Here is a 27203-nt window from a genome sequence, read left to right as displayed (position 1 = left end):
CCATTTGTTTATTTTTGCTTTTATTTCTATTGCCTTGGGAGACTGACCTAAGAAAACATTGGTATGATTTCTGTCAGAGAATGTTTTGCCTATGTTCTCTTCTAGGAGTTTTATGGTGTCATGTCTTATATTAAGCCTTTAATCCATTTTGAGTTTATTTTTGTGTATGGTGTCAGGGTGTGTTCTAACTTCATTGATTTACATGTGGCTGTCCAACTTTTCCAACACCACTTGCTGAAGTGACTGTCTTTTTTGCCATTGTATATTCTTGCCTCCTTTGTTGAAGATTAATTGACTGTAGGTGTGCGGGTTTATTTCTGGGCTGTCTATTCTGTTCCATTCCATATGTCTGTTTCTGTGCCAATAATCACGCTGTTTTCATTACTGCAGCTTTGTAGTATTGTCTGACGTCTGGGAGGGTTATGCCTCTTGCTTTGTTCTTTTCCTCAGGATTGCTTTGGCAATTCTGGGTCTTTTATGGTTGTATATAAATTTCAGGATTATTTGTTCTAGTTCTGTGAAAAAAGTCATGGGTAATTTGATAGGGATCACGTTAAATCTATAGATTGCTTTGGGTAGTATGGCCATTTTAACAGTATTAATTCTTCCTGTCTAAGAGCATGGGATATCTTTCCATTTCTTTGGATCATCTTCAGTTTCCTTTATTAATGTTTTATAGTTCTCAGTCTCTTACCTTCTTTCTCAGGTTTATTCCTACGTACAGTAAGTCCCCTGCATACGAACAAGCTGCGTTCTGAGAGCATGTTCATAAATCCAATTTGTTCATAAGTCCAACAAAGTTAGCCTAAGTACCCAACTGACACAATCGGCTATATAGTACTATACTGTAATAGGTTTATAATACTTTTCACACAAATAATACATAACAAACAAACACAAAAAACAAAGAAAACATTTTTAATCTTACAGTACAGTACCTTGAAAAGTACAGTAGTACAGTAAAACAGCTGGCATACAGTGGCTGACATCGAGTGAACAGGCAAGAAGAGTTACTGACTAGAGGAGGGAGAGGAGGTGGGAGATGGTAGAGCTGAAGGATCATCAGCAATAGGAGATGGTGGGCAAGCTGCAATTTCACTCATGCCTGTCGTTGATGGCACAGGCTCTGGTTCCTTGCTGGATTCAATTCTATCTACCCACTTTAAAAAATGATCCAGTGATACTGTACTGCTGTACTCTATACAGTACTGTACAGTAAAGTACACAAAAGCACAACCAATTGTAGAAGATGCACACACGTGACAGTATATGCCAGACACATGAACTAACTTACGTGATTGGACATGCGAATGCACATTCTCATCTTTGAAAGTTCGCAACTTGAAGGTTCATATGTAGGGGACTTACTGTATTTTATTTTTTTGGATGCGATTTTAAAAAGGATTTTTTTTTTACATTCCCTTCCTGATATTTCATTGTTAGTGTAAAGAAATGCAACCAATTTCTGTATGTTAATCTTGTATCCTGCTACCTTGCTGAATTCGTTTATCAGTTCTAGTAGTTTTTGAGTGGAATCCTCAGGGTTTTCTATATAAAGTATCATGTCATCTGCATATAATGACAATTTTACCTCTTTCCTTCCAATCTGGATACCTTTTATTTCTTTTTCTTGTCTGATTCCTGTGCCTAGGACTTCCAATACTATGTTGAATAGAAGTGATGAGAGTGGGCATCTTTGTCTTCTTCTGGATTTTAGCAGGAATGCTTTCAGCTTTTCACCATTGAGTATTATATTGGCTGTGACATCCCACAGCTTTTGATGTTAATTTTTATTTTCATTTAGCTCAAAATGTTTTTAAATTTCTCTTGATATTTCTTCTTTGACTCATGTGTTATTAAGAAGTATGTAGCTTAATTTCCAAGTATTTTTGGATTTTTCCAGCTGTCTTTATGTTAATTGAGTTATGAGAATAAAAATCCTTGCCTTGTTTCTGATCTTACGGAGAAAGTATTCCATCTTTCACCATTAAGTATAATGGGGTTTTTGTTTTTATTTTTTTAAACAACTTTTTATTTTTTTAAACCACTTTTTTTGTATGATTAACATATAAAAAGCTGTACGTATTTAATATATACAAAAATGTAATGTTAGTGTAGGTTTTTATAGGGTGCCCTTTATCAGATTGAGGAAGTTCTCTTGTATTCCTAGTTTGTTTATAGATTTTTATCATGAATGGATATTGGATTTTGTCAAATGCTTTTGCTGCATCAATTTACATTATGTGATTTTCCTTCTTTTGACTGTTAATATGGTATATTACATTGCTTGATTTTCAAATATTAAATCAACCTTGCATTCCTCCAATAAACCCCACGTGGACATGGTGTATTATTCTTTTTATATATTGTATGGAAGTCATACATATTTCTTTTCTTCTTTTTAAAAAATTTTAATATTTTATTACTTAACAAAAAATGTTAGGTTGATAAAGCATGTTATTAATTAATGAAGCTATATGAATGAATCTATTTTTAGTCTTGGCAGCCCTGAAAGAAAAGTGTTTTTGAGTTAATTAGCAACATCATAATGCAAGAGTTAATACTAATTTGAAATAACAAAGGGGAAGGAAGCAGCAGCATGGAAAGGCTGAATGTGAAAACCCAAATGCTAAAAGATACCTGTAAAAGAAAAGGAGGAGAAGAGAATGAATGTTTTGGTGAAGTTTTTTTTTTTTTTATAAATGAGGTGTCATTTTCTGTTTTAAAGATAATCTATTTTTAAATAATTTCAAACTTACATAAAAGCTGTCAGAACTGTACAGTTAACTCCTATGTCCCTATTCATCCACATTCCCCAGTTGTTAATATTTCACAGCATTTGTGAAGCACGTTTTGATACTTCTATAATAGCATCTATAACTTATACTAACAATTGATTCCCTAATTACTCTTGCATTGTATGCCAGGCAATATGTTAGCCACTTTACTTATCTCATGTAATTTTTACAGTCACCCTCCAAGGTATCCAGTATTACCCCTGTGTCACAGGTGAGACTGCTGAGGCTTAGAAAAGTTCAGTCAGTATCCCCAAGGCTTCAGTGGCTAAGTAGAGGTTTCAGACCCAACTCTAAAGCCTGTGCTTGTTCCAATATCCATACCATAGACACAATTCTAAATTCAGGGAATTAAAGGTACATGTGACTAACACTACTTGGTGATCTGACCTTTCCCTCACCCCATCTTTTCTATTTCAGGACCCCTCTTTTCACTGAATGCTGAGGAAATCGTGGAGGAAATAGGGAATATGTGGAGGACGATATATAAATTGACCAAGACCTTAGCTGACTTGCCTGCACCCAGGCGCTTAGCAGAGAATGTGAAAATCAAGATTGATAAATTCAAGCAGCACATCCCTATCCTCAGCATTTCCTGCAACCCAGGAATGAAAGACCGGCACTGGCAGCAGGTCCCTGTCACTGCCCGCCCCCCCCCAAGTCAGGCCAGCTCATCCCTGGTCCTGGTAGCCCTTTGGAAGGCAGGGACCATTAATGGGTCAAGCTTCTTCTTTCTAAAAGGAGAATCTACTTGAGGCCAAGAGAGTAGTAAAGGGGGTGATAGCCTTTTGAAGGAAGGGAATAACTTCCTGCCTCTCCACATAAACAGGCCGATCCTTTTCTTTGGGGACCCCATTGCTGGTGGTTGAGTATTTGTCCAGCCAGTGGCCACAAAGGCTCTCCTAATCTGCTTTCCTAAGCAAATGGCTGTTCAGCATCCTAAAAGGTGATTAGGGTGTTGAATTACAGTGGGAGGGGCCTGGATTTGTTCCTTATCCTAGGCTACACAAAAGAGAAAGTCACATTTATCCCTGGGGGCTCCTAACAATGCCAGATGATTCCTACTTCAGCTTCCTCAACCAGCAGGCTATGTTCAGAAGTAATTTTGCACTCGTTTTTCAGCCCTTTGAGTCTATAAATGAGAATAATAAATATTCTCCCTAAAAATGATGGGATTTTTATAAGCAACCAAGTGTGAGGGTGATAAATGTAGTATGAATACTAAACAGAAGAAAGAAAACTCACTGTGTTTCTAAAATAATTGTCACATTCAAGAGCTAGCAATGGCCTTGAAACATCTTCTACCAGGGAATTGCTCTGTGTGGAGGTGAAGAAGAGACTGGCTCTCCGTAGGCAAATTCCTCTCTGACTGGGCCTGAAATTCCCTCTCCGGGAACCATGCACAAGACTGAGGACATTCTCTCTAGAAGGACTCAGTCTGAGAGCATAACCATTAGGAGTATTTTGATCTCCCTGGGACAACAGAGATCTTGATATGTGAGAGATTCAAGATTTTTTCCGTAGAGAGGAGCTGCTTTCAATTTTCCAGAAAGCCTTGAAATTCAAGACTTAAGCAAAGATGTAAAGAAGGCAGAGCAAAGGTCATCTGGTAGACATTGGGTCTTGAGCTGCCCCAGCAGAGGGATCTGCACAGCGGCAGCTGCCCTCACTTAGTACTCATAGGGTGCCTCTCCCTGCGGATCTAGCCTGACTAGAACTTTGACCATTTAGAGAGTTAGTTAGACAGGTGCCCTCCAGCAGTGCTAGGTCTCTCCATGAGATGACATTATAGAAAGTGCCCTCATCAATGGCATTTAAACGGTGCACTAGGGGTGCTCAGAAAGCCATCCCCTCCACTGGTGCTCCCCCTGTGATGACAGTATTCTCACACATGGGCACTTTAAAAATCCCAACCATTCCTAAACATTAATAATTCTCATTTATAGGCCACCTAGATGGACAGATTGGGGAAAAAAATTCCCTGGAATTAAAATAATAATAACAATAATAGCTAAAGTGTATTGAGTACCAACTTATACTGGGTACTGTTATATACTTTATGCGGATTCTCTCATTTCATCCTCCCAACAACCCTTTGAAGTAGGGACAATAAATTGTCACGTGGCCAGTGAGGGGTGGGGAAGAGAATTGGAATCTAGGTCTTTTTGACTCAGCCTTGGTGTGTGAAAAGAGGGCAAGAAATATCAGGTCAGAGAGAGGGAGTGGACAGTAGGGGGCAGTGAGCTATAGATAAGAATGGAATATACTATATTCCACTTACTATAGGCAAGAGGTAACGTGGCTCCTGAGTAAAGAGCACCTACAGTGGAATCTCAATGGGCTAAACAGTTGAAGATAAGCTCAGAAAGGACAAAGGCCACAAGGTACCCTCAGGGTTGCCCCCACTCAGAGCCCATTTCTGCCTGTAGGTCACACAACAAGCCAGCCCAGTGATAGCCCCAGGCTTGGGGAAGCATTCTCAGTTCTAATGCCTAACTCAGGAGATCCTTGTGCACAGGTTTGGCTCTGGCAGGGGGCTCTGTAGGCTAAACCACCTGTGGCTCTCAAGGCTACAAGATGGATCTTCTGGGGTCATGAGGTGGTTGTATTGAGATTTCTGACCATTTCCCAGAACTTAAGCAGGAAAGGCTAGTCTCCGTATTTGAGACATAGACTTTATTGCTACTGTGGTTTAAAACAGGATGGAACAAGGTAACACTGCACTGATATGTACCAAAGCTGGCCTTCTAGGACACTGCTGCCCAGTGGAAATATACTATGAACATATGTATAATTTTAAAGTTTCTAGTAGCCACATTTTTTAAAGTATAAACAAGGTGAAATAAATTGTATGAAGAGATTTAACCAAACATATCTAAATCATTATCAGTTCAATAAGTAATCAGTATAAAAATGTTAATGTGATCTTTTACATTACAGTTTTCATACTAAGTCTTCGAAATATGGTGTGCTTTTACCTACAGCACATTTTGATATGGACTAGATGCATTTCAAGTTCTCAGTAGCTACAAGGGGTTAGTGGCTACATATTGGACAGCATAACTTCAGTTTCTTAGAATTAGAAAACCAGATGCCTGTTAATCTCTATAATTAACAAAAGCAATTTAAAAAATAAAACTACAGATCTCTGAGTCCTTCCATAGGCCAAGTATTTACTATGTCAAGTGCTTTACACAGTTATGTCATTTAATCCTAGAGATAGCTACTGTGTTGTTCTAAGCCATACTTGCAGGTATTAGAGAATAAATGAGAGCCCTGGGCCACCAGGAATAATTGTGTAGTTATGCTCTAGGGAATGCTATTTTTGTGCACTACAGTGGGAATTGTACTTTCTAGAGTTATGCAGTATATAATATGCACAATTATACATAGAAGACCTGCAGGAAACACTAGCATATGATGGATGAGAGCTTTGGAGTCAGAATCAGATGCAAGTCCCAATTCTGCAATGGCTATTATGGTCTATTAGCTAGATGATCATAAACTTAATTTCTTTGTCTTAGTTTCCTTGTATGTAAAATTGGAGTAATAATATACCAGTACCTTCCTCACCATGTTGGGAGAATGAAATAAGTATATAAAGCTCTTAAAACCAGCCTACCACATAATAAGCCCTCAATAAATGTTAATTATTTTATTATTTCCATTACCTCGGTGGTCCTCCAGGTGACCTCAGAATCCAGATTGGAATCTGTTGGAATTAGCTGGTTCACTCATGCTTTCACTCCACAAGTGCTTATTGATGCCTACTGCATATCAGGCCCCAGGGACACAGGGCTGAATAAGACAGAACATGATGTGACTTTCATGTCTCTTCCTGCTCTGACATTCTTTAGTCCTGCTGGAGCTGGACAGAGAAAAAACTGGGCAGTAGGTGAGGTTTTTTACAGAGCCTCATTCCCGTTAACCCCTGTGCTCTTCTTGAGCACACATAACCCTCGTACTGTGCGGATCTCTCAGTCCCTGAGAAAAATGTTCAAAGCCATCAGAGACTTCATCAAAGACCTTTCACAGGGATATTTGCACTTAAAAGATAAGGTTGGGGTAATATTTACACCAAAGGAATGGGCACAGGTGCTAACATTTCCAATAAGTTAGCACACTGGGTTGGAAAGGAAGATTTTGGTGAGGGAGTCCTTCCTCCTTCCCAACATCCTCAGATCACAGGATTTGGGAATCTGCCTGTCCCATTTACTTGTGACTTCCTCCTTTTATTCAGCAAATGCTTACAGCAGCTTCTGTCATGGACCAGGTTTTGCACTCAACCCTGGGAGCACAAAAACAAACCAGACCTGGTTGTGAGCCTGTAAGGTGCCCACAAGTTTGCATTATGCCAATTCCTGGTGGGAGAACAACCCCCAGCAAATCAGACACAACGCAGGGTGGGCCCTAGGCCACCACCCAAAACCTTAGACCTGCGCTGTCCAATTCAGTAGCCACTAGCTACACGTAGCTATTTAAATATAAATTAAGTAAAATTAAATAAAATTTGAAAATCAGTTCCTCATTCACACTAGCCACCTTTCCAGTGCTCAACAGCTGAATGTGACTGGTGGCTCCTGCACAAGACAGCACAGATAGAGAACATTTCAATCATCACAGAAAGTCTACTGGACAACACTACCTTGGACAATACACACTTGTTTTTCTCTTTGCAGATTAGTGAGATTGTCGGCTATGAAATAAAGCCCACTGAAACGACTTGCCTCTCAAATATGCTGGAATTTGGATTTGGCAAATTCATTGAAAAGTAAGGCTTCTCCCTTCAGAAAGTTTTTTCGTCAAAGTATCTATAAATTCTCACTGTTGTATGACTGAATGCCTCATAGCAGGCTGCTTTTCTCATTCTGGTTTAGAGTAAACTCTACTTCAGCTGACTAGCTGCTGGTGAAGCTTTCATTTCCAGCTGCAGAGTTGATGTCAGATTATGACTAGAAAATTGAGTCAGAGATTTTATTTCAAAAAGAAATTTTTTAAAATAGTTCTCTGAACCTGAGCTCCAAGCCCAGCTCTCAGTGACTTTGGGCAAAACCATTTCACCTTTCTGGGCCTCAGTTTCTTCCTCTTTAAACAAACAACAGCAACAAAGAGGAGTGGCTCTCTGAGCTCTAAAATTTTATGAAATATGGTCAAATGAGAGATCTCTTCACTTGCTTTCTCTCCTTCTCCAAATGCCGCTGGAGTTCATATGTGAGAATTTGAACTATTTGAACTGCTGTTTTTAGGACCAGAGATTCTCAGGACCCTGTTTGTTTTTCCACACTTCCTTAAGGGTGATGTGTGGGGAGATGTGTTGCTAAGACTAGAGACCCTGTTAGGCAACTGGGTTTGGTTCTCACTCAACACATGAGGTTCTCAGACTGTGACCCCAGACCAGAGGCATCCGCATCACCTGGGAACGTGTTAGAAATGCACATTCTCAGGCCCTACCCCGATCTGCTGAATCAGAAATTCGGGGGATTGAAAGCTGAAATCTGGGTTTAAACAAATCCTCCATATCAGCGCTATCCAGTGCAGGAGCCACTAGCCACGTGTGGCTACTCAGCCTTTGAAATGTAGCTATTCTGAATTTGATGTGCTGAATGTGTAAAATATAGGCTGGATTTCAAAGACTTATTAAGGGGGGAAAAAAAGCAAAATATCTAATTATTTTAAATATTGATTGTATGTTGAAATGATAATATTTTGGATTTATTGAATTAAGTAAAATAGTTTCTTTTTACTTGTGTTAAATTGGCTGCCAGAAACTTTGAAATGACATATGCGGCTCAGGTTATATTTTGAATAGACAGCGCTGCCCTAGGCGATAATGATGCCTGCTAGAGTTTGAAAGCCCTTCCTTTATACTGGGGCAGAGCAAGCACCTAATCTAAGGTCCTTCCGGGCCCCCAAATCTGTCTTCTACCTGAATACTCTGATGACCCCCAATACCACCACTCCTGTCCCTCTTTAAGGAGCAGGCCTACAGACACAGGCTTTTATTTTATTTTTTTAAATTTTTATTGGAGTATAGCTGATTTACAATGTTGTGTTACTTTCTGCTGTATAGCAAAGTGAATCAGTTATACATATACATGTATCCACAATTTTTTAGATTCTGTATAGGCCATTACAGAATATTGAGTAAAGTTTCCTGTGCTATACAGTAGGTCCTTATTAGTTATCTATTTTATATATAGTAGTGTGTATATGTCAATCCCAATATCCCAATTTATCCCTCCCCCTTTCCCCCCTGGTAACCATAAGGTTGTTTTCTACATCTGTGACTCTATTTCTGTTTTGTTAGTAAGTTCATTTGTACCATTTTTTAAAATTCCACATATAAGTGATATCATACAAGACACATGCATTTGTACCAGGTTTATGTTATTTTATTAAAGGGCCTCAATTTCCCCAATAAGATGTTCCCAAGAAATACCAGCTCTAGAACACTTTTGCTGCACTGAGCATTTTATATGAATTAACCAACTTATCCATCACAACACCCTAATATTCTAGCTAATTTTATTCACATTTTACAGATGAGAAAATAAATTGATTAGAGAGATTAAGCAAATATCCAAAGGTCACAAGAACCAAGACCCGAGCCCAGGCTAGCTGACTTCAGAGCCTTAACCATTACCCTTTACTGCCTGAAAAGATAAACCCATCAAAGGAGACAGAGACTGAGCAGATACACAGCACACTGCCATGCTTCATGCCAATGTGCTCAGCTGTGACAAATCTAGAAGTGGTGATGCCTTGGCCAAGTTGTTTACCTCTATGTGCCCCGTCTCCTTATCTGTAAAATGGAAATAATAATAGTAGCTAGGTGATTGGAGTTATTGTGAGGATTATAAGATAAGGCATGTAACCTGAACTGACTTAACGTCTAAGTTCTCAGCTACTACCTATTGGTGAAGTGTGATGTTCCTTGTATCCCACTATCCCATAGTTAAGGCAGTTTTATCACAGCTCACCGTTAGTGAGCATCTTGAGTACATTTGGATAAGGCCAACTCGATATACTTCATGGACTCCCAACCTCATTAATTCCTCCCCTGTGCAATTATTTGCATAATTATAAGTCGTAAGGCACATTACAAGCATTTTATCTTATTTAATTTTACCAACAATGCTTGATATGAGCAGATGGGGACTGAAAGCCTGTCAAGTGACTTGGTCATGGCCACACCGCCAGCCTGTTTGTCTCATACTCATCTGGATTGGCACCTGCCTTTATTATTCTCTATATGCACGCTCAGTTTGGTTGTCTCCCAAGAAGGCCACATTTAGAATGAAGACCATGCTGCTGAGGTGTTGATCAGTCATTGTCTGGCATTATCCGTGCCTCTTCTACCTCCCTACATGAGGCTAGATAAGGGTTTTCAGCTCTACTTAGTTGCGCTGTTTGGCTGACCACATGTGAGCAATTCTTTTGCTCCTCTGACAGAGAGGAGAAGGCACATAGTAGGGGAGGAAGAAACACCAGATTAGGAGTCAGAGGAACTGGTTCTGGCACTCCCCAGCTGTGTGTGTGGCTTTGGACCTGTCACTTGCTTCCTCTGGGCTTCAGTTTCCTGACGTGTAAGTAAAGACCAGATGGTCGAGGATACAATGAAAGACAGTGCTGAGGCAGAGAGAATAATCCCTCCTTTTCCCTCCAAAACCTTTGCTTCCCAATTTTTTAACCACGCCTGCATTTAGTACCCAGCTCTCCTGTGGAAACAAGAAGAAAGGAATTCATCTTCCCCTTCTCTCCCTCCCTCCCCCTTTCTATAGAACAGAGGGGCTGTAGATGGATGGACCCAGTGCATCAGGAAAATAGCAGGTGTTTTTTTAAAAGGTAGGGACAGGGAGTGGGAAAAAAGCCATCGTATAAATTAACAGAAGGTCTAAGACCTGAATAAGAAGTCAATAATAATTCTGAAGTAAATAGGAATAATAAGGAGTAAATGAAAAGGGGAAAAGGAAGTCTTGTTTTAATGGCCTTAAAAAACAGTTGTTCTCAACTGGGGGTATCCACCCCCAGGGGACACTTGGCAACATCTGGAGACATTTTTGGTTGGCACGACTGGCAGGAGGTGGGGACTGGGGGAGTCAGCTACTGGCATCGAGTGGACTGAGGCCAAGGATGCCGCTATGCCTCCTGCAGTGCACAGGACAGCCCCCCACACCAAAGAATTATCCAACCCGTGTTAGTTGTCTAGGGCTGCTATAACAAACACCGTAGGCTTAAGCAGCAGAAACTTATTTTCTCACAATTCTGGAGGTTGGAAGTCCAAGGTCAAGGTTTTCAGGGGGTTGATTTCTTCTGAGGCCTCTCTCCTTGACTTGCAGATGGCTGCCTTCTCCCTGTGTCCTCACATGGTCTTCCCTCTGTGCGTATCTGTGTCTTCATCTCCTCTTCTTATAAGGACACCAGTTATATTGGATTAGGACCCACACTAATGACCTCATTTTAACTTAACTACCTCTTTAAAGACCCTACGTCCAAATAGGGTACCTCACATTCTGAGGTACTGCTGGTTAGGACTTCAACATATGATTTTTGGAGGGATACAATTCAGCGCGTAACACAGCCCAAAAAGTCACTAGTGCCAAGTGTAAAGAAACCCTGCAAAACACTGGAGATAGCTGGTAAATATTAGAGTAGGATGGTAAACATTTTAGTAAAATTAAAGGCTTTTTAAATTTCTCTAATGGCTGAGCTGAAATTCCTCCTTTGATGTGTTTTGAGGCCTCCTCCGTTGATGTTACTGTCGCTGTGTTCTCTCTTTAGACTGGAGCCCATTGGTGCAGCTGCCAGTAAGGAATACTCTCTGGAGAAAAACTTGGAGAAAATGAAGTTAGACTGGGTTAACATGACGTTCAACTTCGTGAAGTACAGGGACACGGTGAGTCTCAGTCCAACTGTTTGGCCCCCTGAGAGCAGCCCATTTATTCTGTAGTAAATTTCTGAAGGGATTCGTTTCAGAACCGCAACAGAACTCAAAGAAGAAGGATCTCTAACTAATCTGTTTTCGAATTTTTTATTGAGATATAATTGACATATAACATTGTGTAAGTTTACAGTGTACAGTGTGTTGATGTAATACTTTTACGTATTGCAGTATGATTACCACCCTAGCTAACACCTCTATCACCTCACATAATTATCCTTCCTTTTTTGTGGTAGGATAATTAAGGTCTAGTCTCTTAGCAGCGTTGAAGTTTTTAATACAGTATTGTTGTCTATAATCACTATGCTGTTGTATCAGATTGTTTCCTCCTGTCCGCCTTCCTGTGCCAGTCAGCCTTCCTCCCAGACACCATGGAGGGATGCATTTTCAAATGAGAAAGGCCTTTTGATTCAGAGCAACAAGCTTTCTGTTGAAAAGGAGCTGAGCAAGCCTCCTGAATTAGCATCTCCCTGGGAGGGCACCCCAGGTCCCTCAGAAGTATACCTGAGGTAGACAATACTTAGCACTTCTCCAGTGTTATTATATTAAGTGCAGGAATCACCTGAGAATCTTTCTAAAGTGTAGGTTCTGATTCAACAGGTTTTGGCTGGGGCCTGAGGTTCTGCAGTTCCAACAAGCTCCCAGATAATACTGAAGCTGTGGTCTCTGGACCACATTTTGAAGAGCAAAGCTGTAGACTTTCTTGTCACTGGCACTTGTAGAAAACATATAAGTTCACAGAGTGCCTGTGGAGGTGCGTAAACCTGAAGGGTTTGCTCAGCCATCTCCGGGGTCTGGCTTGCTCTTGGGATGGGCCATGGGTAGGAGGACTTGCTGCTTGGGTGAGCTGTAAATCATGGAGGCAACAGGCAGAAACTCACATACTGCAGGCCGTCAGCTCTTAAACCAGTGCATTTCAACCCTGGTACACTTCTGGTCACTCAGTTCCAATGTGTGTGTGTTTGGGGTGGGTGGCTGGAGTTCCCACACCACCATGCAATTCTCTGACACCAGCTGGGTGCCTTCCAATTCCACTCAACTCTGACACTATCTACCTGGAGATGGCATCAGATCCCACAGGGTAAGGGTTCAGTCCTACAAGACTGCAGACCCCCTCACTCCCCCATTCAGATGCCAGTCTCAAGCCCAGGGTATCACCTGTGCTTCTGACCGACCAGCTATAGATTGGAGGTCCCAACGACACCCTCCTTGGGTTCAATTAATTTGTTAGAACTCAGAGAAGCAGTTTACTTACTAGATCACTGGATTGTTATAAAAGGATATAGGACCCAGGAACAACCAGATGGAATGCCTATGGGGAAGTGGTGTGAGGCTTCCATGCTCTCTCTGAGCATGCCACTCTCCCCAAATCTCTACGTGTTCACCAGCTCAGAAGCTCTCTGAACCCTCTCCTTTTGTGTTTTTATAGAGGCTTCATTACTTTGGCATAATTGATTAAATCATTGGCCACTGGTGATTGAACTCAATCTCTATCCCTGTTCCCCTCCCAGGAGGTCAGGATGGTAGAAATAAAAGTTTCAACCCTCTAATCACAGGGTTGGCTCTCCTGGCAACCAGCCCCCAACCTTAGGTGTGGTCCAAAAAGCCACCTCAATAACAAAATAAAAGATGCCTTTATTGCTCTCATCCCTTAGGAAATTCCAAGGGTTTTAGGAGCTGTGCCGGCAACAAAGACCAAATATGTTTCTTATTATAAATCACAATATCACTCTGGCCTGAGCATCTGTATTTTTAAGGCACCCCTGGCTTTTCTAAAGTGCAGTGTGGATTGAGAACTAAAACCCTAAAGGCTCCCATACTCCTCCCTCCCCCAGGCTGCATGTTATCCTTTTGTGACTTCTTTTCCTTTTTGTCTTGATGCCTTGATTTCACTTGACTAAGAACTGTAGACAAGCCAGTGGGAGGGAGGAGAACTGGGGGCCTCTCCCAGCAAGACCAGGTGACCATGTGTCCCAGCAACTTGGTGTTACAGGATCTGATTGGATTAGATACTGCTAGAGGCTGTGGGGCTGAGATGAAGAGTTAAGTTGGGGAACCTGATAACGGCTCAGTTACATCTGGCCAGTCTTCAGAGTTTTTGACTGAAGTAGCTATAGACAAGGGTCAACAGCAAAATGGGAATCGAGGTACCACTTCATTAATAGCTGGACACCCCTCAGTGCAGAGCTGCTGGTAAAAGTTGGTTGAGAGAATATATCCTCACTCCAAATTAACCACCCAGATGTAGGTTTGAAAGAAGTGAAAACAGAGCAAGAAAGACCAGACCTACCACAAAGGGACAGGCCCTTATCAGCTTTCTTGCCACATGGCCCCGGAGGAAAAGTCCATCTACAGGGGCTAACCTTTAAGGCACAGTAACCCTAACTACCAGTAAAATATGGCCAAATAATTATTTAGTCAGAGGTTCCCAAACTTTCTTGGTTCACAGTGCTGTTGGTATGGAGTACTTTTTAAATGGTTCCCTTCCCTAGTCCAAAAGAAATACTTAACAGCTTTGTTTATGAAGTAATTGGGTTCAAACAACTTAAGTATTTGTGTCCCATCAACTGAACAAAGGTCTGGGAAAAAGTGCGTATAAATTAAAAGAAAAACATTTGTATTTTGTTTTAAAATAACCACAGTTATTTGCTGTGAGTTTGCTGCAGTGCCCTGGGGCACACGGTTTGGGAACCAAAGATCTAGACCTAACCAGATTAGCAGTTGATTCTACCTGAGGGAGAGCCGGGAAAACAAGTGAACAGAAAAGCAGGAACACAGGGAAGGGGACAGAACTCTTCCTCTTCTAAACAGGTGCTAGTTGCAGGTCTAGGCTTGGATCGTGTTTGATTTCTGCAAAGGAGGTAAAAAAGTCTTTAAGAATATTTTCAAGGAAGAAAATAGAAACTTCCACTTCCTACAGGACATAGTGTCCCACAAGGGTGGAGATCTGAGCTGTGAGGACTTTGAGGATCAGCATAAAAATCTGTGGGGGAGAGGTCTTGCAATTTTGACGGGGTGGTCATTTTTATTCACAGGATACAAGCATCTTGTGTGCAGTTGATGACATTCAACTGCTACTTGATGATCACGTGATAAAGACCCAGACCATGTGTGGCTCTCCATTTGTCAAACCAATAGAAGCAGAATGCCGGGTAAGAGGAAATAGGTTGAATGTTTTGTGATGGCCCGTTAGCTCCGGGTTTCTTGGAGGAGCAAGAAGGGTTTTTTTTTTGTTTTTTTTTCTGGCTGTGTGGCATGAGGGATCTTAGGTCCCTGACCAGGGATCCAGCCCGTGCCCCCTGCAGCGGAAGAGCGGAGTCTTAACCACTGGACCACCAGGGAAGTCCCAGAAGAAGGTTTTTAAGTCCAATTAACAAAGAAACTCACTTTCTCTTGATTAGAAAAAAAAAACAAAAACAAAAGACTGAAAGCAATAACCATCCAAGTAAGCCTTTATAACAGTCTGCCAGACAGCTTTTGCGACAGTCTGCTGAAAGAGAAGATGAGACTATTTGAATGCACCAAACAAAAATACATTTGGAAAGTATCTTATGGGCTATAGTAATCTAGAATGTAAATAACACGAGGTTTGGCCTCTTTTGCTCTTTGTTTGTAGAAGTGGGATAGGCTAAGGACACAAACTTGAGCCAGACTGCCTGGGTTCAAATTCTGACTCTGCCCCTTATCAGTTGTATGACCTTGGACAAGTTACTTGAATTAGTTGTATGTCAGTTTCTGCACCTGTGAAGTGAGCTTTGTAATAATATCTCCCTCATAAATCTGTTGGATTAAATTGGTTTCACATACATAAAGCACTCAGACCATCACTTGTCACAGAGTAAGCCTTATAAATATTATTGTTGTTGTTATTGTTATTATTATGATTATTCCACTAGGAAAAGAACTCTATGAGGGCAAGGACTCATTTTTTTCTCTCATTGCTGTATCCACTTTGCCTAGAAGAGTGACCAGGACATAGCAGGCACTCAATACGTATTTGTGGAACAAGTGAATGAGTGAATGCGTCAATTTGTCGGTGGGTCTGTGATGCAGAGTGGCATGTTAATGACTCAGATATGAAATGCTAAATTTGCAGAACTGGGAAGAAAAGCTAGTTCGCGTGCAGGAAATTTTGGATGCCTGGTTAAAATGCCAAGCCACCTGGCTATACCTGGAACCAATCTTCAGTTCAGAGGACATCATAGCCCAGATGCCAGAAGAGGGCAGGAAATTTGCCATCATTGATAGTTACTGGAAATCACTCATGTCCCAAGCCGTGAGTCTGTACTCCCCAGCACATCTCACCGTCAGGAACGTGGGGTGCCGTACAGATGCTCCTCACTGTGCAATGCAGCCGTGTCCCTTGAAACCTATTAGTAAACTGGATTTTTGCAAATTCAATATCTTTATAAAATTTTTCTAATTTCAAAAGTTATTTGTTATTAAAAATTCAAACATGGAAATAGGAAATATAAAAAGTAGACGCCTTTTGAGATCCCACCTTTGTAGAGGTAACTATTAGCAGTTTGGATAATTTAGCTCTCATTCCTAACGAGGTATAAGATTTTATTTGTTACACGATAATGCAATAAAGCTTTTATAGATCGAGAATAATTTTAGAATTCAGATAATTCTCTGTATTCAGTTACTCAGTTGTTTAACAAATGTTCAAGGGGCCAGCACAGACTAGTATAGAATGTCGTGGTCTGAATTCCACAATCCCAGAAGTTAAAATATAATTGGCTTTGTTGGTTTCAGGTGCCCAACCCCAGCCCAGTCAACCATGGCCAGAGGAAGAGGGTCATGTTATATGAGCAGTCAACCTTGTGGGATTAGGAGATGATTAGGGTAGGAGGGTCATTAGTTGATGGGCTGGTCGCACACTCATTACAATAACTAGTCTCAGAATCTGGGAACCCCATGATGATTATCACCTTTTTTTATGGAACCTAGGTAAAAGATACCAGGGTTCTGATAGCAGCAGACCAACCACGGATGGCTGAGAGGCTTCAAGAAGCCAACCTTCTGTTGGAGGACATCCAGAAGGGGCTGAATGATTACTTGGAGAAGAAGAGACTATTTTTCCCCAGGTATCCAGTATCGTTCTCTTGCTTGAAGTTGCCCTCTTGACACATATATAGGTAGAATTACATTTTTTCATACTGAGAGTTAGCTTCTACTCATCTATTCCATATTCTTTCTAGGTTTTCCATTCCCCAAAAGACAGCTCTCAGGGGTAAGGCGTGTCTTCATGGTCACTATTTAGAGTGAGGTTGAATGGACACCAATGGAACCAGCATGGTCAAATACCCAATTAGAGGGGTATAGTACTCAAGAGCCTGGACTTTGGAGTTAAACAGACCTCAGTTGAGTCCTTAGCCACACGTGGCTATCCAGTGCTTGAAATGTGGCTAGTGTAACTTAGAAAGCAAATTTTTAACCTATTTAATATTAATTTTTTAAATGTAAATAGTCACATTTGGCTAATTGCTTCAGTGTTGGACAACACAAATATAGCACAGATAGTGGAAAGAACCTCGATTTGGAAGCACAAAACTTAGTAAGAGGAGACCTCTGAAATTTGGGCTTCTAGTCCTATACCCACTACTGTTATTCCTAATAAAAATATGAATAATAGCCAACACCCATACAGCATTTACCATATGCCAGGTCACCACTTTAAGTGCTTACATGAATTATCTGATTTAACCCTTACAATAATCCTATGAGGTTGCTAACATTATTTTTACCCCCATCTTATGAATGAGAAAACAAACAGTAACTTGCCAAAAAGCACAAGACTGGTAAAAGAACAAGCTAGAATTCAAATTCAGGTAGTCTGGATAAGACACTCAGTTATTTAAATTATCTGAGCTGCATTTTCTCCATAAGTTAATTAAACACATACACAAAGTATCTCAATATTTCTTTGTGCATTTTTATGGAATAAAATTAAACAGTCTCAACAAACACTTTGAAAATGTTATTGATAGTCACATATTTTAAATTAATTTTAGCTTGAAAATACAGTGCTAAATAATGATTTTAGTTTTAAATTATACAGATATATTAATTATTACTCTTACGGCCATTGGCCTTATTCATTATCTTACATGATGAATCCATAGAGGTCAGCTATTTGAATTTCACTTGGGAGTGGGAGAAATTGACATCCTCATTAGATATTGGTTAGTCAACCAGCCAACAAATAATTATTGAGCTATTCCTACCCATTCAATGCTGCAGTTATAGTGTATTAATTTGCTTTGCTGCATAACAAGCCACCCCAAAACTTAGAAGCTTAAAATAACAGCTATTTTACTTAGCTCACAATTCTGTGGGTTGGAAGATTGGGCTGAGCTCAGCTGGGTAGTTCTTCTGGTCTCATCAGGGCTCACTCAAGTGACTACAGTCAACTGGCAGTCAGTGGCCTCAGTCACTTGTCTGGTGGATAGCTTCCTGTTGGCCAGGGCAGTGAGGATAATTGGGCCACGTGTCTTTTATCCTCCAGAAGGCTAGCCTGGGTTTATTCACATGGTGGTGGTTGTAGGGTTCCCAAGAGCAGCAAGAGTGGAAGCTTCAAGGCCTCTTGATGTTTAAGCTTGGAACTAGTACAAATTCATGTTTGCCACAGTCTATTGGCCAAAGCAGGACACAGACCCAGCCAAGGTTCAAGAGATGTGAAAACAAACTCCACCTCTTAAAGAGAGAAGCTGCAAATATTGTGGTCTTTTTGTAATCCACCAAATACAGTGAAAACCATCATCATATGATCCCTCCATTATGGAACTTAAAACCTAGTGGTTACAGTAGAGGTTTGTCCCTTGAACATTTTCTGAAGGTTTGTTGTTGCTTAGGGTATAAGCAAGAGAATGAAGCTATCTTATTACCTCTAATATAAAACATGATAAAGCCCTCTGCACATGAATAGGCTCATTATTAACATGCACTTCTTACTTCCCACCTGTAACATTTTTCTGGAGATAAGGAAAGAAAGGGAAGTCTTTTCTCCTCCTACCCAGCAGTTCTCAACACTGACTGCACATTAGAATCGCCTGGGATTTTTAAAAATACAAATTCCCAGACCCAATCCCAGATCAGTTATATTATAATCTCTGGGAAGTGGAACCTTGGCATTGGAAATTTTTTTATAAGCTCTGCAGATGATTCTAAAGTGCAGCCAAGGTTAAGAACCACTGCTCTATCCAGGTTTCTTTCACCTGGTAGCAACCGCTCTCTCCCAGCCATATAAAATCCACATATACCAGCTTTCTTCCTTTCTTTTGCTAAGTCAAAACCATCTCCACCCTCTATGCCCTAGATGAAAAATGGTGAAGAGGAGTGGGCCTTAGATAAGACTCTAGAAGTAGCTGGCGTTCACGGGAGTGTCATCTACCTGTTGGGGAGTATCACCTTGTTGGAAAAAGAAGCTCTTAGAAGAGATTCCAGTAGCCATCTTCCTTTGCTTTGCAATAGGTTCTTCTTCCTATCAAATGATGAGCTGCTGGAGATCTTGTCAGAGACAAAGGACCCCCTCCGAGTTCAACCACACTTGAAGAAGTGCTTTGAAGGAATTGCCAAGCTGGAGTTTACAGACAGTCTGGAGATTGTGGGCATGATCAGCTCAGAAAAAGAAATCGTTCCATTCAAACAGAAAATCTCCCCAGCTCAAGCCAAAGTAACTCCACTTACCCATTTTTGGTTCTTATCGTCATAACAGAGCGAAACAGAGAGAGGCAGATTGTATGTTGGTTAAGCATTTGGACTCTGGTTCCAGACTGCCTGGGTGTGGAACACTTAGATTACACAACTTAATGACGGGGTGCCTTTGGGGAACTAATCTTTCTGAGTCTGCTTGCTCATCTCTAAGATGGAGATTATACTGCAATTCCCATGGCATCCTAAACTTGTGGAAGGATTTCAACCAAACTTGATGTGGAGGCAGCAGCAGGAATCAGATCCAAACAACTAATGCTGTTTAAATCCCCATGAGCAGAGCCCAGTTTAAAGAGATCTGGTCAGATGGGGCAGGTGTTTTTAAAGGTCAACAATATTTCATGGAATTAATGCCATTTAACTCAGATTTTTCATACATGTGCCCTTATCAAATGAGTAAAATGTAAGTTACTTCCACTCTTGCTGAACATGACAGCACCCCAGCGTAGAAATAGACAAGCACTCTTGCCTTGCTGTTTTTTGCCACCCACACATTTAAGTTGCAACAACCAGGGATCATACCTTAAAACCAGACACCAGCTAGCTCACAAGCACCTGAGATCAGCAGGTACAGTTTCCTGAAATTCTAACACTGAATAATATGCTGCACATTCAAATTACCTGCAGAGCTTTAAAAAAATCCAAATGCCCTGCTTGCATCTCATACCAATTAAATCAGAATGTCTGGGAGTGGGAGCAGGCATCCATAATTTTTAAAGATCTCCAGATGATTCAGTGCACAGCCAAGTTTGGGGACCACTGGAATAATGCGAGAATTAGAACTGTTCAATTAGAAATGAGCAATTTATTTTATGAACTTGTTGACTAATTAAAAATGCACAACCTAAACGTTAAGAGTTGTGTTTTATTCAGCGGACATTCTTAGGACTTCAAGCTGGAGAGGCAGCATCTCAAGTAACCCTGAGAAAACTGCTTGGAGGAGGCAAGGAGGGGAGACATATAGGAGTTTTGCAACAAAGGGCAGGTAGTCTGAACTTCAAAAGATTATTGTTAATTTAAGAAAACCAGATACCTCAAGTTAAGGAATTTAGTGCTTTTCTATGGATGGGAAAATGCAAAAGTCTAGGCTCATTGAAATCATTTTTTTGATATGCACGTCAGCTATCTGGGGCCAGTATCCTGTGTTTTCTCACCCTGAGTTCCCCCAGGGCTCACCAGCTCACTTTGGGAGGTGGTGGCTGCAGTCACTGATGGCTGCAGCATCTTTTGATTACTGATATGGCAGAGGCAATATTTTATTTCTCAAACTGAAGTGTAAATCTGTCATTTGTCTCCTGAGAGAGACATAAATAACGTTATTTACAGTTGTCTTCCAGAATATGATATGAAAGAAGTGCATGTTAAAAACTCCCTATTGCCCCTTTTTTGAGACGTACACTTCTTAGAATACAGTAAATAAGTGTAAAACCAATAGTTAAAGAATACTGGCTTGAAGGTGTGCAAACCTTTGGCCTCCCTCCAGCCCTGTCCAGAGAGAAAGCTGGCTTCTGCCCATGGTCCCTCCCTCCAGGCTTGGCTAACTGTCACTGCCTCTCTGTCTGTCTCAACCCACAGGGCATGGTGGAAAGATGGCTCCAGCAGGTGGAACAGATGATGCTTGCCAGTATGCAGGAAGTTATTAGACTTGGGATTGAAGCGTATGTCCAGGTAAATGAAAATTGGGATACACATGCCAGGGTGTTGGTACACCAACAAGAACTTTGGGGACAAGGTTAAATGGAAGCCTGTCTTCTGCTAAAACCCACCCCTCTCCTGCTGAGTAACACCTGACCCCTCTGTGCCTCTTTCTCCTTTCCCTGTAAATCCTGGGGCAATGTATATATTTCTGAATATAAAATGTTTGCAGTTAGAAGCAGCTGACACTAGCATAGCCTGTGAGCCAGAACCCTTTGTTTGCTGTGGGCCAGGCCTTTCTGTGAAAATAATTGATGGCAAGTGGTTTATTTAGAGCCCCTTCCCAATTAAGCATCCCCTCCCCCAGGCTTTTATTAACATTACACATGCCCTGAAGGGCACAACTCATTAAGCTCCCAAAGCTTTAGGTGACCTGTATAACAGAAGGCCTAAGGGAAAAGAACCTGTTGCAATTACTCTTTAGCCAGCTCCTAGCAAGGTTAATGTTGTCAGACTAGATATTTGGTCTCCTCTACTTTAGGTGCTTCTCACTTTGGGGCCCCCACCCCTATCCCCAGGACTTTTTCCATCAAAAAAAGGGGTATTCAATTAACACCTTCCCACCAAAGTACCAAGGACTGAGCCTGCTGCCCCTCTCAGTAGTATTTGCCTTGTAAATGAAAGACCCGTCCTTTGTCCCATGACATATTACAAATCAAAAATTAGGTTAAAGAAAAACGGCTACCTGTATGAAGTTATTTCACGCAATTGCATCTGTAGCCAGACACAGCAAACTTTTTCTGTAAAGGACCAGATAGTAAATGTTTTCAGCTCTGCAGGCAATATACACCAGGCACAACTATTTATCCTTGCCTTTCTAATACAAAAGCAGCCTTGGATGATGGGTTCAACAGTGGGCATGGCTGTATTACAATATAACTTTATTTACAAAAACAGATATGGCCATATTTGGGCCTCAGGCTATAATTTCCCTATCTATAGTTAAAAAAAAGTTAGGGCGGTCATGGCTAAGAAAATCGTGGGGCAGTACTGCAATGTTATGTAGCTATCAAAAGGAGTAGTTATATAAATACTTTCTGAACAACACCTTGATTATAACTATGTAAAATCCCTGGATGGGAGCATTAAAGAGAAAAAAGAAAGAACGGAGTTGTTGACTGAAAAAAAAATGCACAACATGAGAGTTGTGAGTTAAGTTTTATTTGGGGCAAAATGAGGACTATAGACTGGGAGACAGCATTTCAGATATCTCTCAGAAAATGCTCCAAAGAAGTAGGGGGGAAGGTCAGTATATATGTGATTTTGGTGAAGGGGAAGTACATGCAATCATCACATATTTTTTGCAGAAGTTTTCTTCTAGTCTCGTGAAGGTTGCTGCTAGCCACGAGGAGCAGATGTCACCATGAAGGGTTTTAATGCTTTTCTAGATATGAGGAGATACAAGAATTGGGCTCATAAAATGGTTTCCTGAAAATATCTAATTATCTGAAGACCTGTTCTGCCAGTTTTTCCCAGAGCACAGAGTGCCTCATTCCTGATCTCCACCCTGAACTCCTTGCAGGGGGTGTTGAAGGTCAGCAGCTGCAGCAGGTCATAACTTAATCCTTGTAGAGGTAGATGGCAAGTGACAACTTATAGGCGACAGAGTTAATGAAATTGTTGGTGATGATCCTTTTCTTTTTCATAAAATTCAGGGAGGAAGACATAAATCAGTAATCCCAGAAATGTCAAGCCTTGTAGCCCCTGAGGTTGGGGATGAATTTTGTTTTTGTTGAGGGGGTAAGATGGTGGTGGATGTTTTTAGGAAGTCAGTTTAAATCACACAAGATGAACTGACCCTACAATGTACCCCACTGCACTTTCCCAGGTCCCTCGTAATCACTGGGTCTTGCAGTGGCCTGGCCAGGTGGTTATCTGTGTCTCCTCCATCTTTTGGACCCAGGAGGTTTCCCAAGCCCTGGTTGAAAAGACCCTACCGGTAAGTGAGCCTGTCATGAAGCTCCTAGAGGAGATTTGAGCTTGATTATGATTTGAATGACATATAATTAGAGTAGCCATTTTTCTAAACAAAAAAATAAGCAGCCCCATGGTGTCACAGAAGGCAGGGTTCTCTTCAGGACAGAGATTTGGGAATTAGGGCTGTCCTGGAGTTCTGTATAAGAACTCTCACATTTCTTCCCAGATGGAAATTCTAGGCCGCAGTATCCTAAGTTTCATCAGCCTTTGCTTCCAAGTGTCAACCTGGCAGAATTTCTACCAACAGAGACTGCTCATCTTCTTCCTGGGCCAAGAAGCCACCTGGTCCTGTTTTCCTCTCCTCTTCCTCCACCATATCCCTTCTTACCACCTCCAGTCCAACACTAACCCACCTCCAGCTTTTCCTTCAGCTTTCTCTTGAGACCAAGAATGCTCAGGTCCTGCTTATCTTCAGATCCAGACACACATATTTCCAGCTAACTCTGCCACTGATGCCTGTACTTGAGAGTTCAAGACCTGGATGGATTTGAGTTCAAATTCTGACACCTCCACCTGTTAGATATGTGACCATGGTCAAGTTACGTAACCTGAACCTCAGTCTCCTTGTCTATAAAATGGAAGGAATTGTCGCACCACACCTTACTACTGTGAAGGGTTAAATGAGATGCTAGTAAATTATTCAGTACTTAGATCCTAGGCTATAAACCCCACAGAGCAGGGGGCATGTCTTCTTCCCTCACTATTATATCTCAGGGGGTTATTGCAGTGTCAAGCACATAGTAGTTGCTCAATAAATATTTTTTGACTGAATACATGGTAACTCCATTCCCAACGTTTTTACCATGGTATAATTTCCCATGATTATCTCATCAGAATTCCTGTTATTCCCCTATATACAATATGATTGTCTGTGGCTAGAATATATTTTAATTTACTATATTTTGCTTTATACATTAAAATTAGAACATTAGTATTTGACCAAGTTTCACTTTTGACAGATTTCTTGTTGATAATTCCTAAAAGATGTGTTGCACTTTACACGTGCAAACTGCTTTCACGTACATCATTTCAAACCTCAGAAACACTAAAAAATTCTGACTTTTGTGACTGTATCTCTGTGCCCCAGTTTTCCTACCTGTAAAAGAGGAGAGTGCTTCCCATCACACACTCAAGCCCTGGAGTACAATGAATGCTGAATGATGTGCCTTGGCATCCTAAAGGTGTTGGTACAGAATTGCTATCCATCCATCCATCTACCCATTGTTCATTTAACAAATATTTGTTTGACTTTGCAACTGGGACTTTGCTGCTAGGCAAAGGGAATTAGAGGTGAATGAGACAGTCATGGTCCCTGTCCTCATGGATTTACAGTCTAGTGGGGGGAGATAAAAAGGCTCTTTTATAGAACTATGATACTGAAAGTACAGGGATCCAGAAAGCATGGGAAGGAAGGAGAAAAGTAAGAGAGGGGAAGATTTCCCAGAAAAACAGTGTCTAAGAGGAGACATAAAATATGAATAGGGAGTAGCCACACAAAGAACAGGAGAAAGAGCACTCCCGAGAGAGAGAGGAGAGAGAGAGAGGAGAGAGAGACCAGAATGTGCAAAAGTCCGACGATGAAAAGTACGGTGCATTCCAGCAACTGAAGGCAGTTTGGTCCAGAATTGCTGTGGAATGCATGTGGTTAAGAGAGATGCAGGAGGCAGTTCCATCACCAACGGCTTTATAGACACACCAAGGGTGACGGGGACACATCAAAAAGGCTTTTTTTTTTTTTTTGCTATGTGCTATGGATATTATAATTAATAACAATAACAACCACCACTATTTACTGGGTGCTTTATTCACACCAGACATTGTGCCAAGTGCTTTACATACACTATCTTATTTAATCCTCAAAACCACTTGAAGAATAGCTATAATTATCGGGATTTGACAGATCAGGAGACTGAGACTCAGAGCGTTAAAATCATTTGCCAAAGAAGACCATAACAAGAAAGTGGGGAAAATGAGATGAGCCTAGGGTGGTCTCACTTATTTTTAATTCTTTTTTTTTTTCCAGTTTTTATTTATTTATTTATTTATTTTTGGCTGCGTTGGGTCTTTGTTGCTGCGTGCGGGCATTCTCTAGTTGCGGTGAGCGGGGGCTACTCTTCATTGCAGTGCAGGGACTTATTGTGGTGGCTTCTCTTATTGCGGAGCACGGGCTCTAGGCCTGTGGGCTCAGTAGTTGTGGCTCGTGGGCTCTAGAGCGCAGGCTCAGTAGTTGTGGCGCACAAGCTTAGTTGCTCCGTGGCATGTGGGATCTTCCCAGACCAGGGCTCGAACCTGTGTACCCTGCATTGGCAGGCGGATTCTTAACCACTGCACCACCAAGGAAGTCCCATTTTTAATTCATTTTTATTGTTTAACTCTTTATTTTGAAATAATGTCAGACCTGCAAATAACGTTGCAAAAATAATACAAAGAATTCCCATACACTCTTCATCCATATTCCCCACATATTAACATCTTACATAACCACAGTACAATTATCCGAATCAGGAAATCAACACTGATACAATATTATTATCTATTCTAGAAACCTTTTATACTCATCCTGGTTCAGGATCCAATCCAGGATTACATGTTTACATGCATTTAGTTTTCATATCTCCTTTGTCTACTTTAATCTGAGTTTCAGGTATTTTTGTTAATTCTGGTTTACTACCTAATTTTTTTTTTTTTTAAGATAGTAGTCATCTTTTCTTTTTAAAATTTATTTATTTATTTATTTATTTTTGGTTGTGTTGGGTCTTCGTTTCTGTGCGAGGGCTTTCTCTAGTTGCTGCAAGCGGGGGCCACTCTTCATCGCGGTACGTAGGCCTCTCACTATCGCAGCCTCTCTTGTTGCAGAGCACAGGCTCCAGACGCGCAGGCTCAGTAGTTGTGGCTCACGGGCCCAGTTGCTCCGCGGCATGTGGGATCTTCCCAGACCAGAGCTCAAACCCGTGTCCCCTGCATTGGCAGGCGGATTCTCAACAACTGCACCACCAGGGAAGCCCTACTACCTAATTTATATATAGTAAAATTCACCCTTTTTAGTGTGCATTTCTGAATTTTGACAAGCACATACATTTGTGTAATCACCATCACAGTCAAGACATAAAACAGTTCCAAACACCCTAAAATTTTCCTCATACCCTTTGTAGTCAACCCTTTCCCCTATTCTCAGCCTCTGGCAACTACCATTCTGTTTTCTGTCCCTATAGTTTTGTCTTTTCCACAATATTATAAAAATGAAATCATATAGTATCTAGGCTTTCAAATCTGAATTCTTTCAGTTAGCATAATGCATTTGAAATTTGTCTCAATGTTAACGACTGGGGGTGAGGGAAAGGGAGCTTGAGGGATGACATCCAGGAGTCTGGTTTGGACCATGGGGTGGTGGATGGTGTCATTCCAGAAAAGGGATTACCAGAAGAGAATCCAGTTTAACCCATTGTGCCATCTTACTCCCCTGCTAGGATTTTCTGAAAAAGAGCAATGATCAGATGGCACAGATTGTCCAGCTGGTGCGAGGAAAGCTGAGCAGTGGGGCTCGACTCACCCTTGGGGCCCTCACAGTCATTGATGTCCACGGTAAGCAAGGAGGTTTCCCTCGCATTACTGACTGTCCAGTAAGGGCTGCCAGGCTTGCCTCTCTCCCTTCTGGATGGAATGACTCAGGTCCCTTTTCTCATTAGGAAGAGACTTCTCCAACTGAAAGTAAGTGAGGGGGTAAGGAGAGGAGTCAATGCTTCTGTGTATCTCCATCTTATGTTTTCCCCTCCCATCCCCAACCTTTCTGAGATTTACCAACTCGAATCGATTTCCTTGTACTGATCTTAATGAACATTTCTGAATACTTACTTGGTGCCAAGCTTTGTGCTAAGTGCTTGACATACATTGTCTTATTTTTATACACATTTCACAGATTAAGAGCCTGAGGTTTGTAGAGGCAAATAACTTGCTGAGAGGCACACAGCTAGTAAGTAGCAGAGACGCTTTTGTAATTTGAACTTATGTCTGATTCCAAACCCAGAGACTGGAAATGGGCAGTGATGCAGGGAGGGAAGGGGTAAGAGAGGATGCCTTCC

General features: G+C 41.2%; 1 protein-coding gene across 15 annotated transcripts in view; it reads left to right on the top strand.

The window, feature by feature from the left end:
- Nucleotides 1-27203, top strand: part of DNAH3 (dynein axonemal heavy chain 3) — a 276368-nt gene that overhangs the window by 66195 nt on the left and 182970 nt on the right. For 14 of the 15 annotated variants that reach the window (XR_009497683.1, XM_059897939.1, XM_059897941.1 and 11 more), the window contains 10 exons: nt 3216-3427; nt 7475-7566; nt 11577-11691; nt 14772-14888; nt 15833-16012; nt 16690-16826; nt 19213-19414; nt 21028-21120; nt 22976-23086; nt 26592-26706. Coding sequence is in view for 14 of the 15 variants with exons in the window: in XM_059897939.1 (XP_059753922.1) it covers nt 3216-3427; nt 7475-7566; nt 11577-11691; nt 14772-14888; nt 15833-16012; nt 16690-16826; nt 19213-19414; nt 21028-21120; nt 22976-23086; nt 26592-26706 (1374 nt within the window). In the remaining variant the exon portion in view is untranslated. The remainder of the gene's footprint in view (nt 1-3215; nt 3428-7474; nt 7567-11576; nt 11692-14771; nt 14889-15832; nt 16013-16689; nt 16827-19212; nt 19415-21027; nt 21121-22975; nt 23087-26591; nt 26707-27203) is intronic. The other variant, XM_059897933.1, reaches the window with a different exon arrangement.

Source organism: Balaenoptera ricei, chromosome 15, assembly GCF_028023285.1.
Source record: "Balaenoptera ricei isolate mBalRic1 chromosome 15, mBalRic1.hap2, whole genome shotgun sequence".
Classification (NCBI taxonomy): Eukaryota; Metazoa; Chordata; class Mammalia; order Artiodactyla; family Balaenopteridae; genus Balaenoptera; species Balaenoptera ricei.
This window is presented reverse-complemented; position numbering and strand designations above follow the sequence as displayed.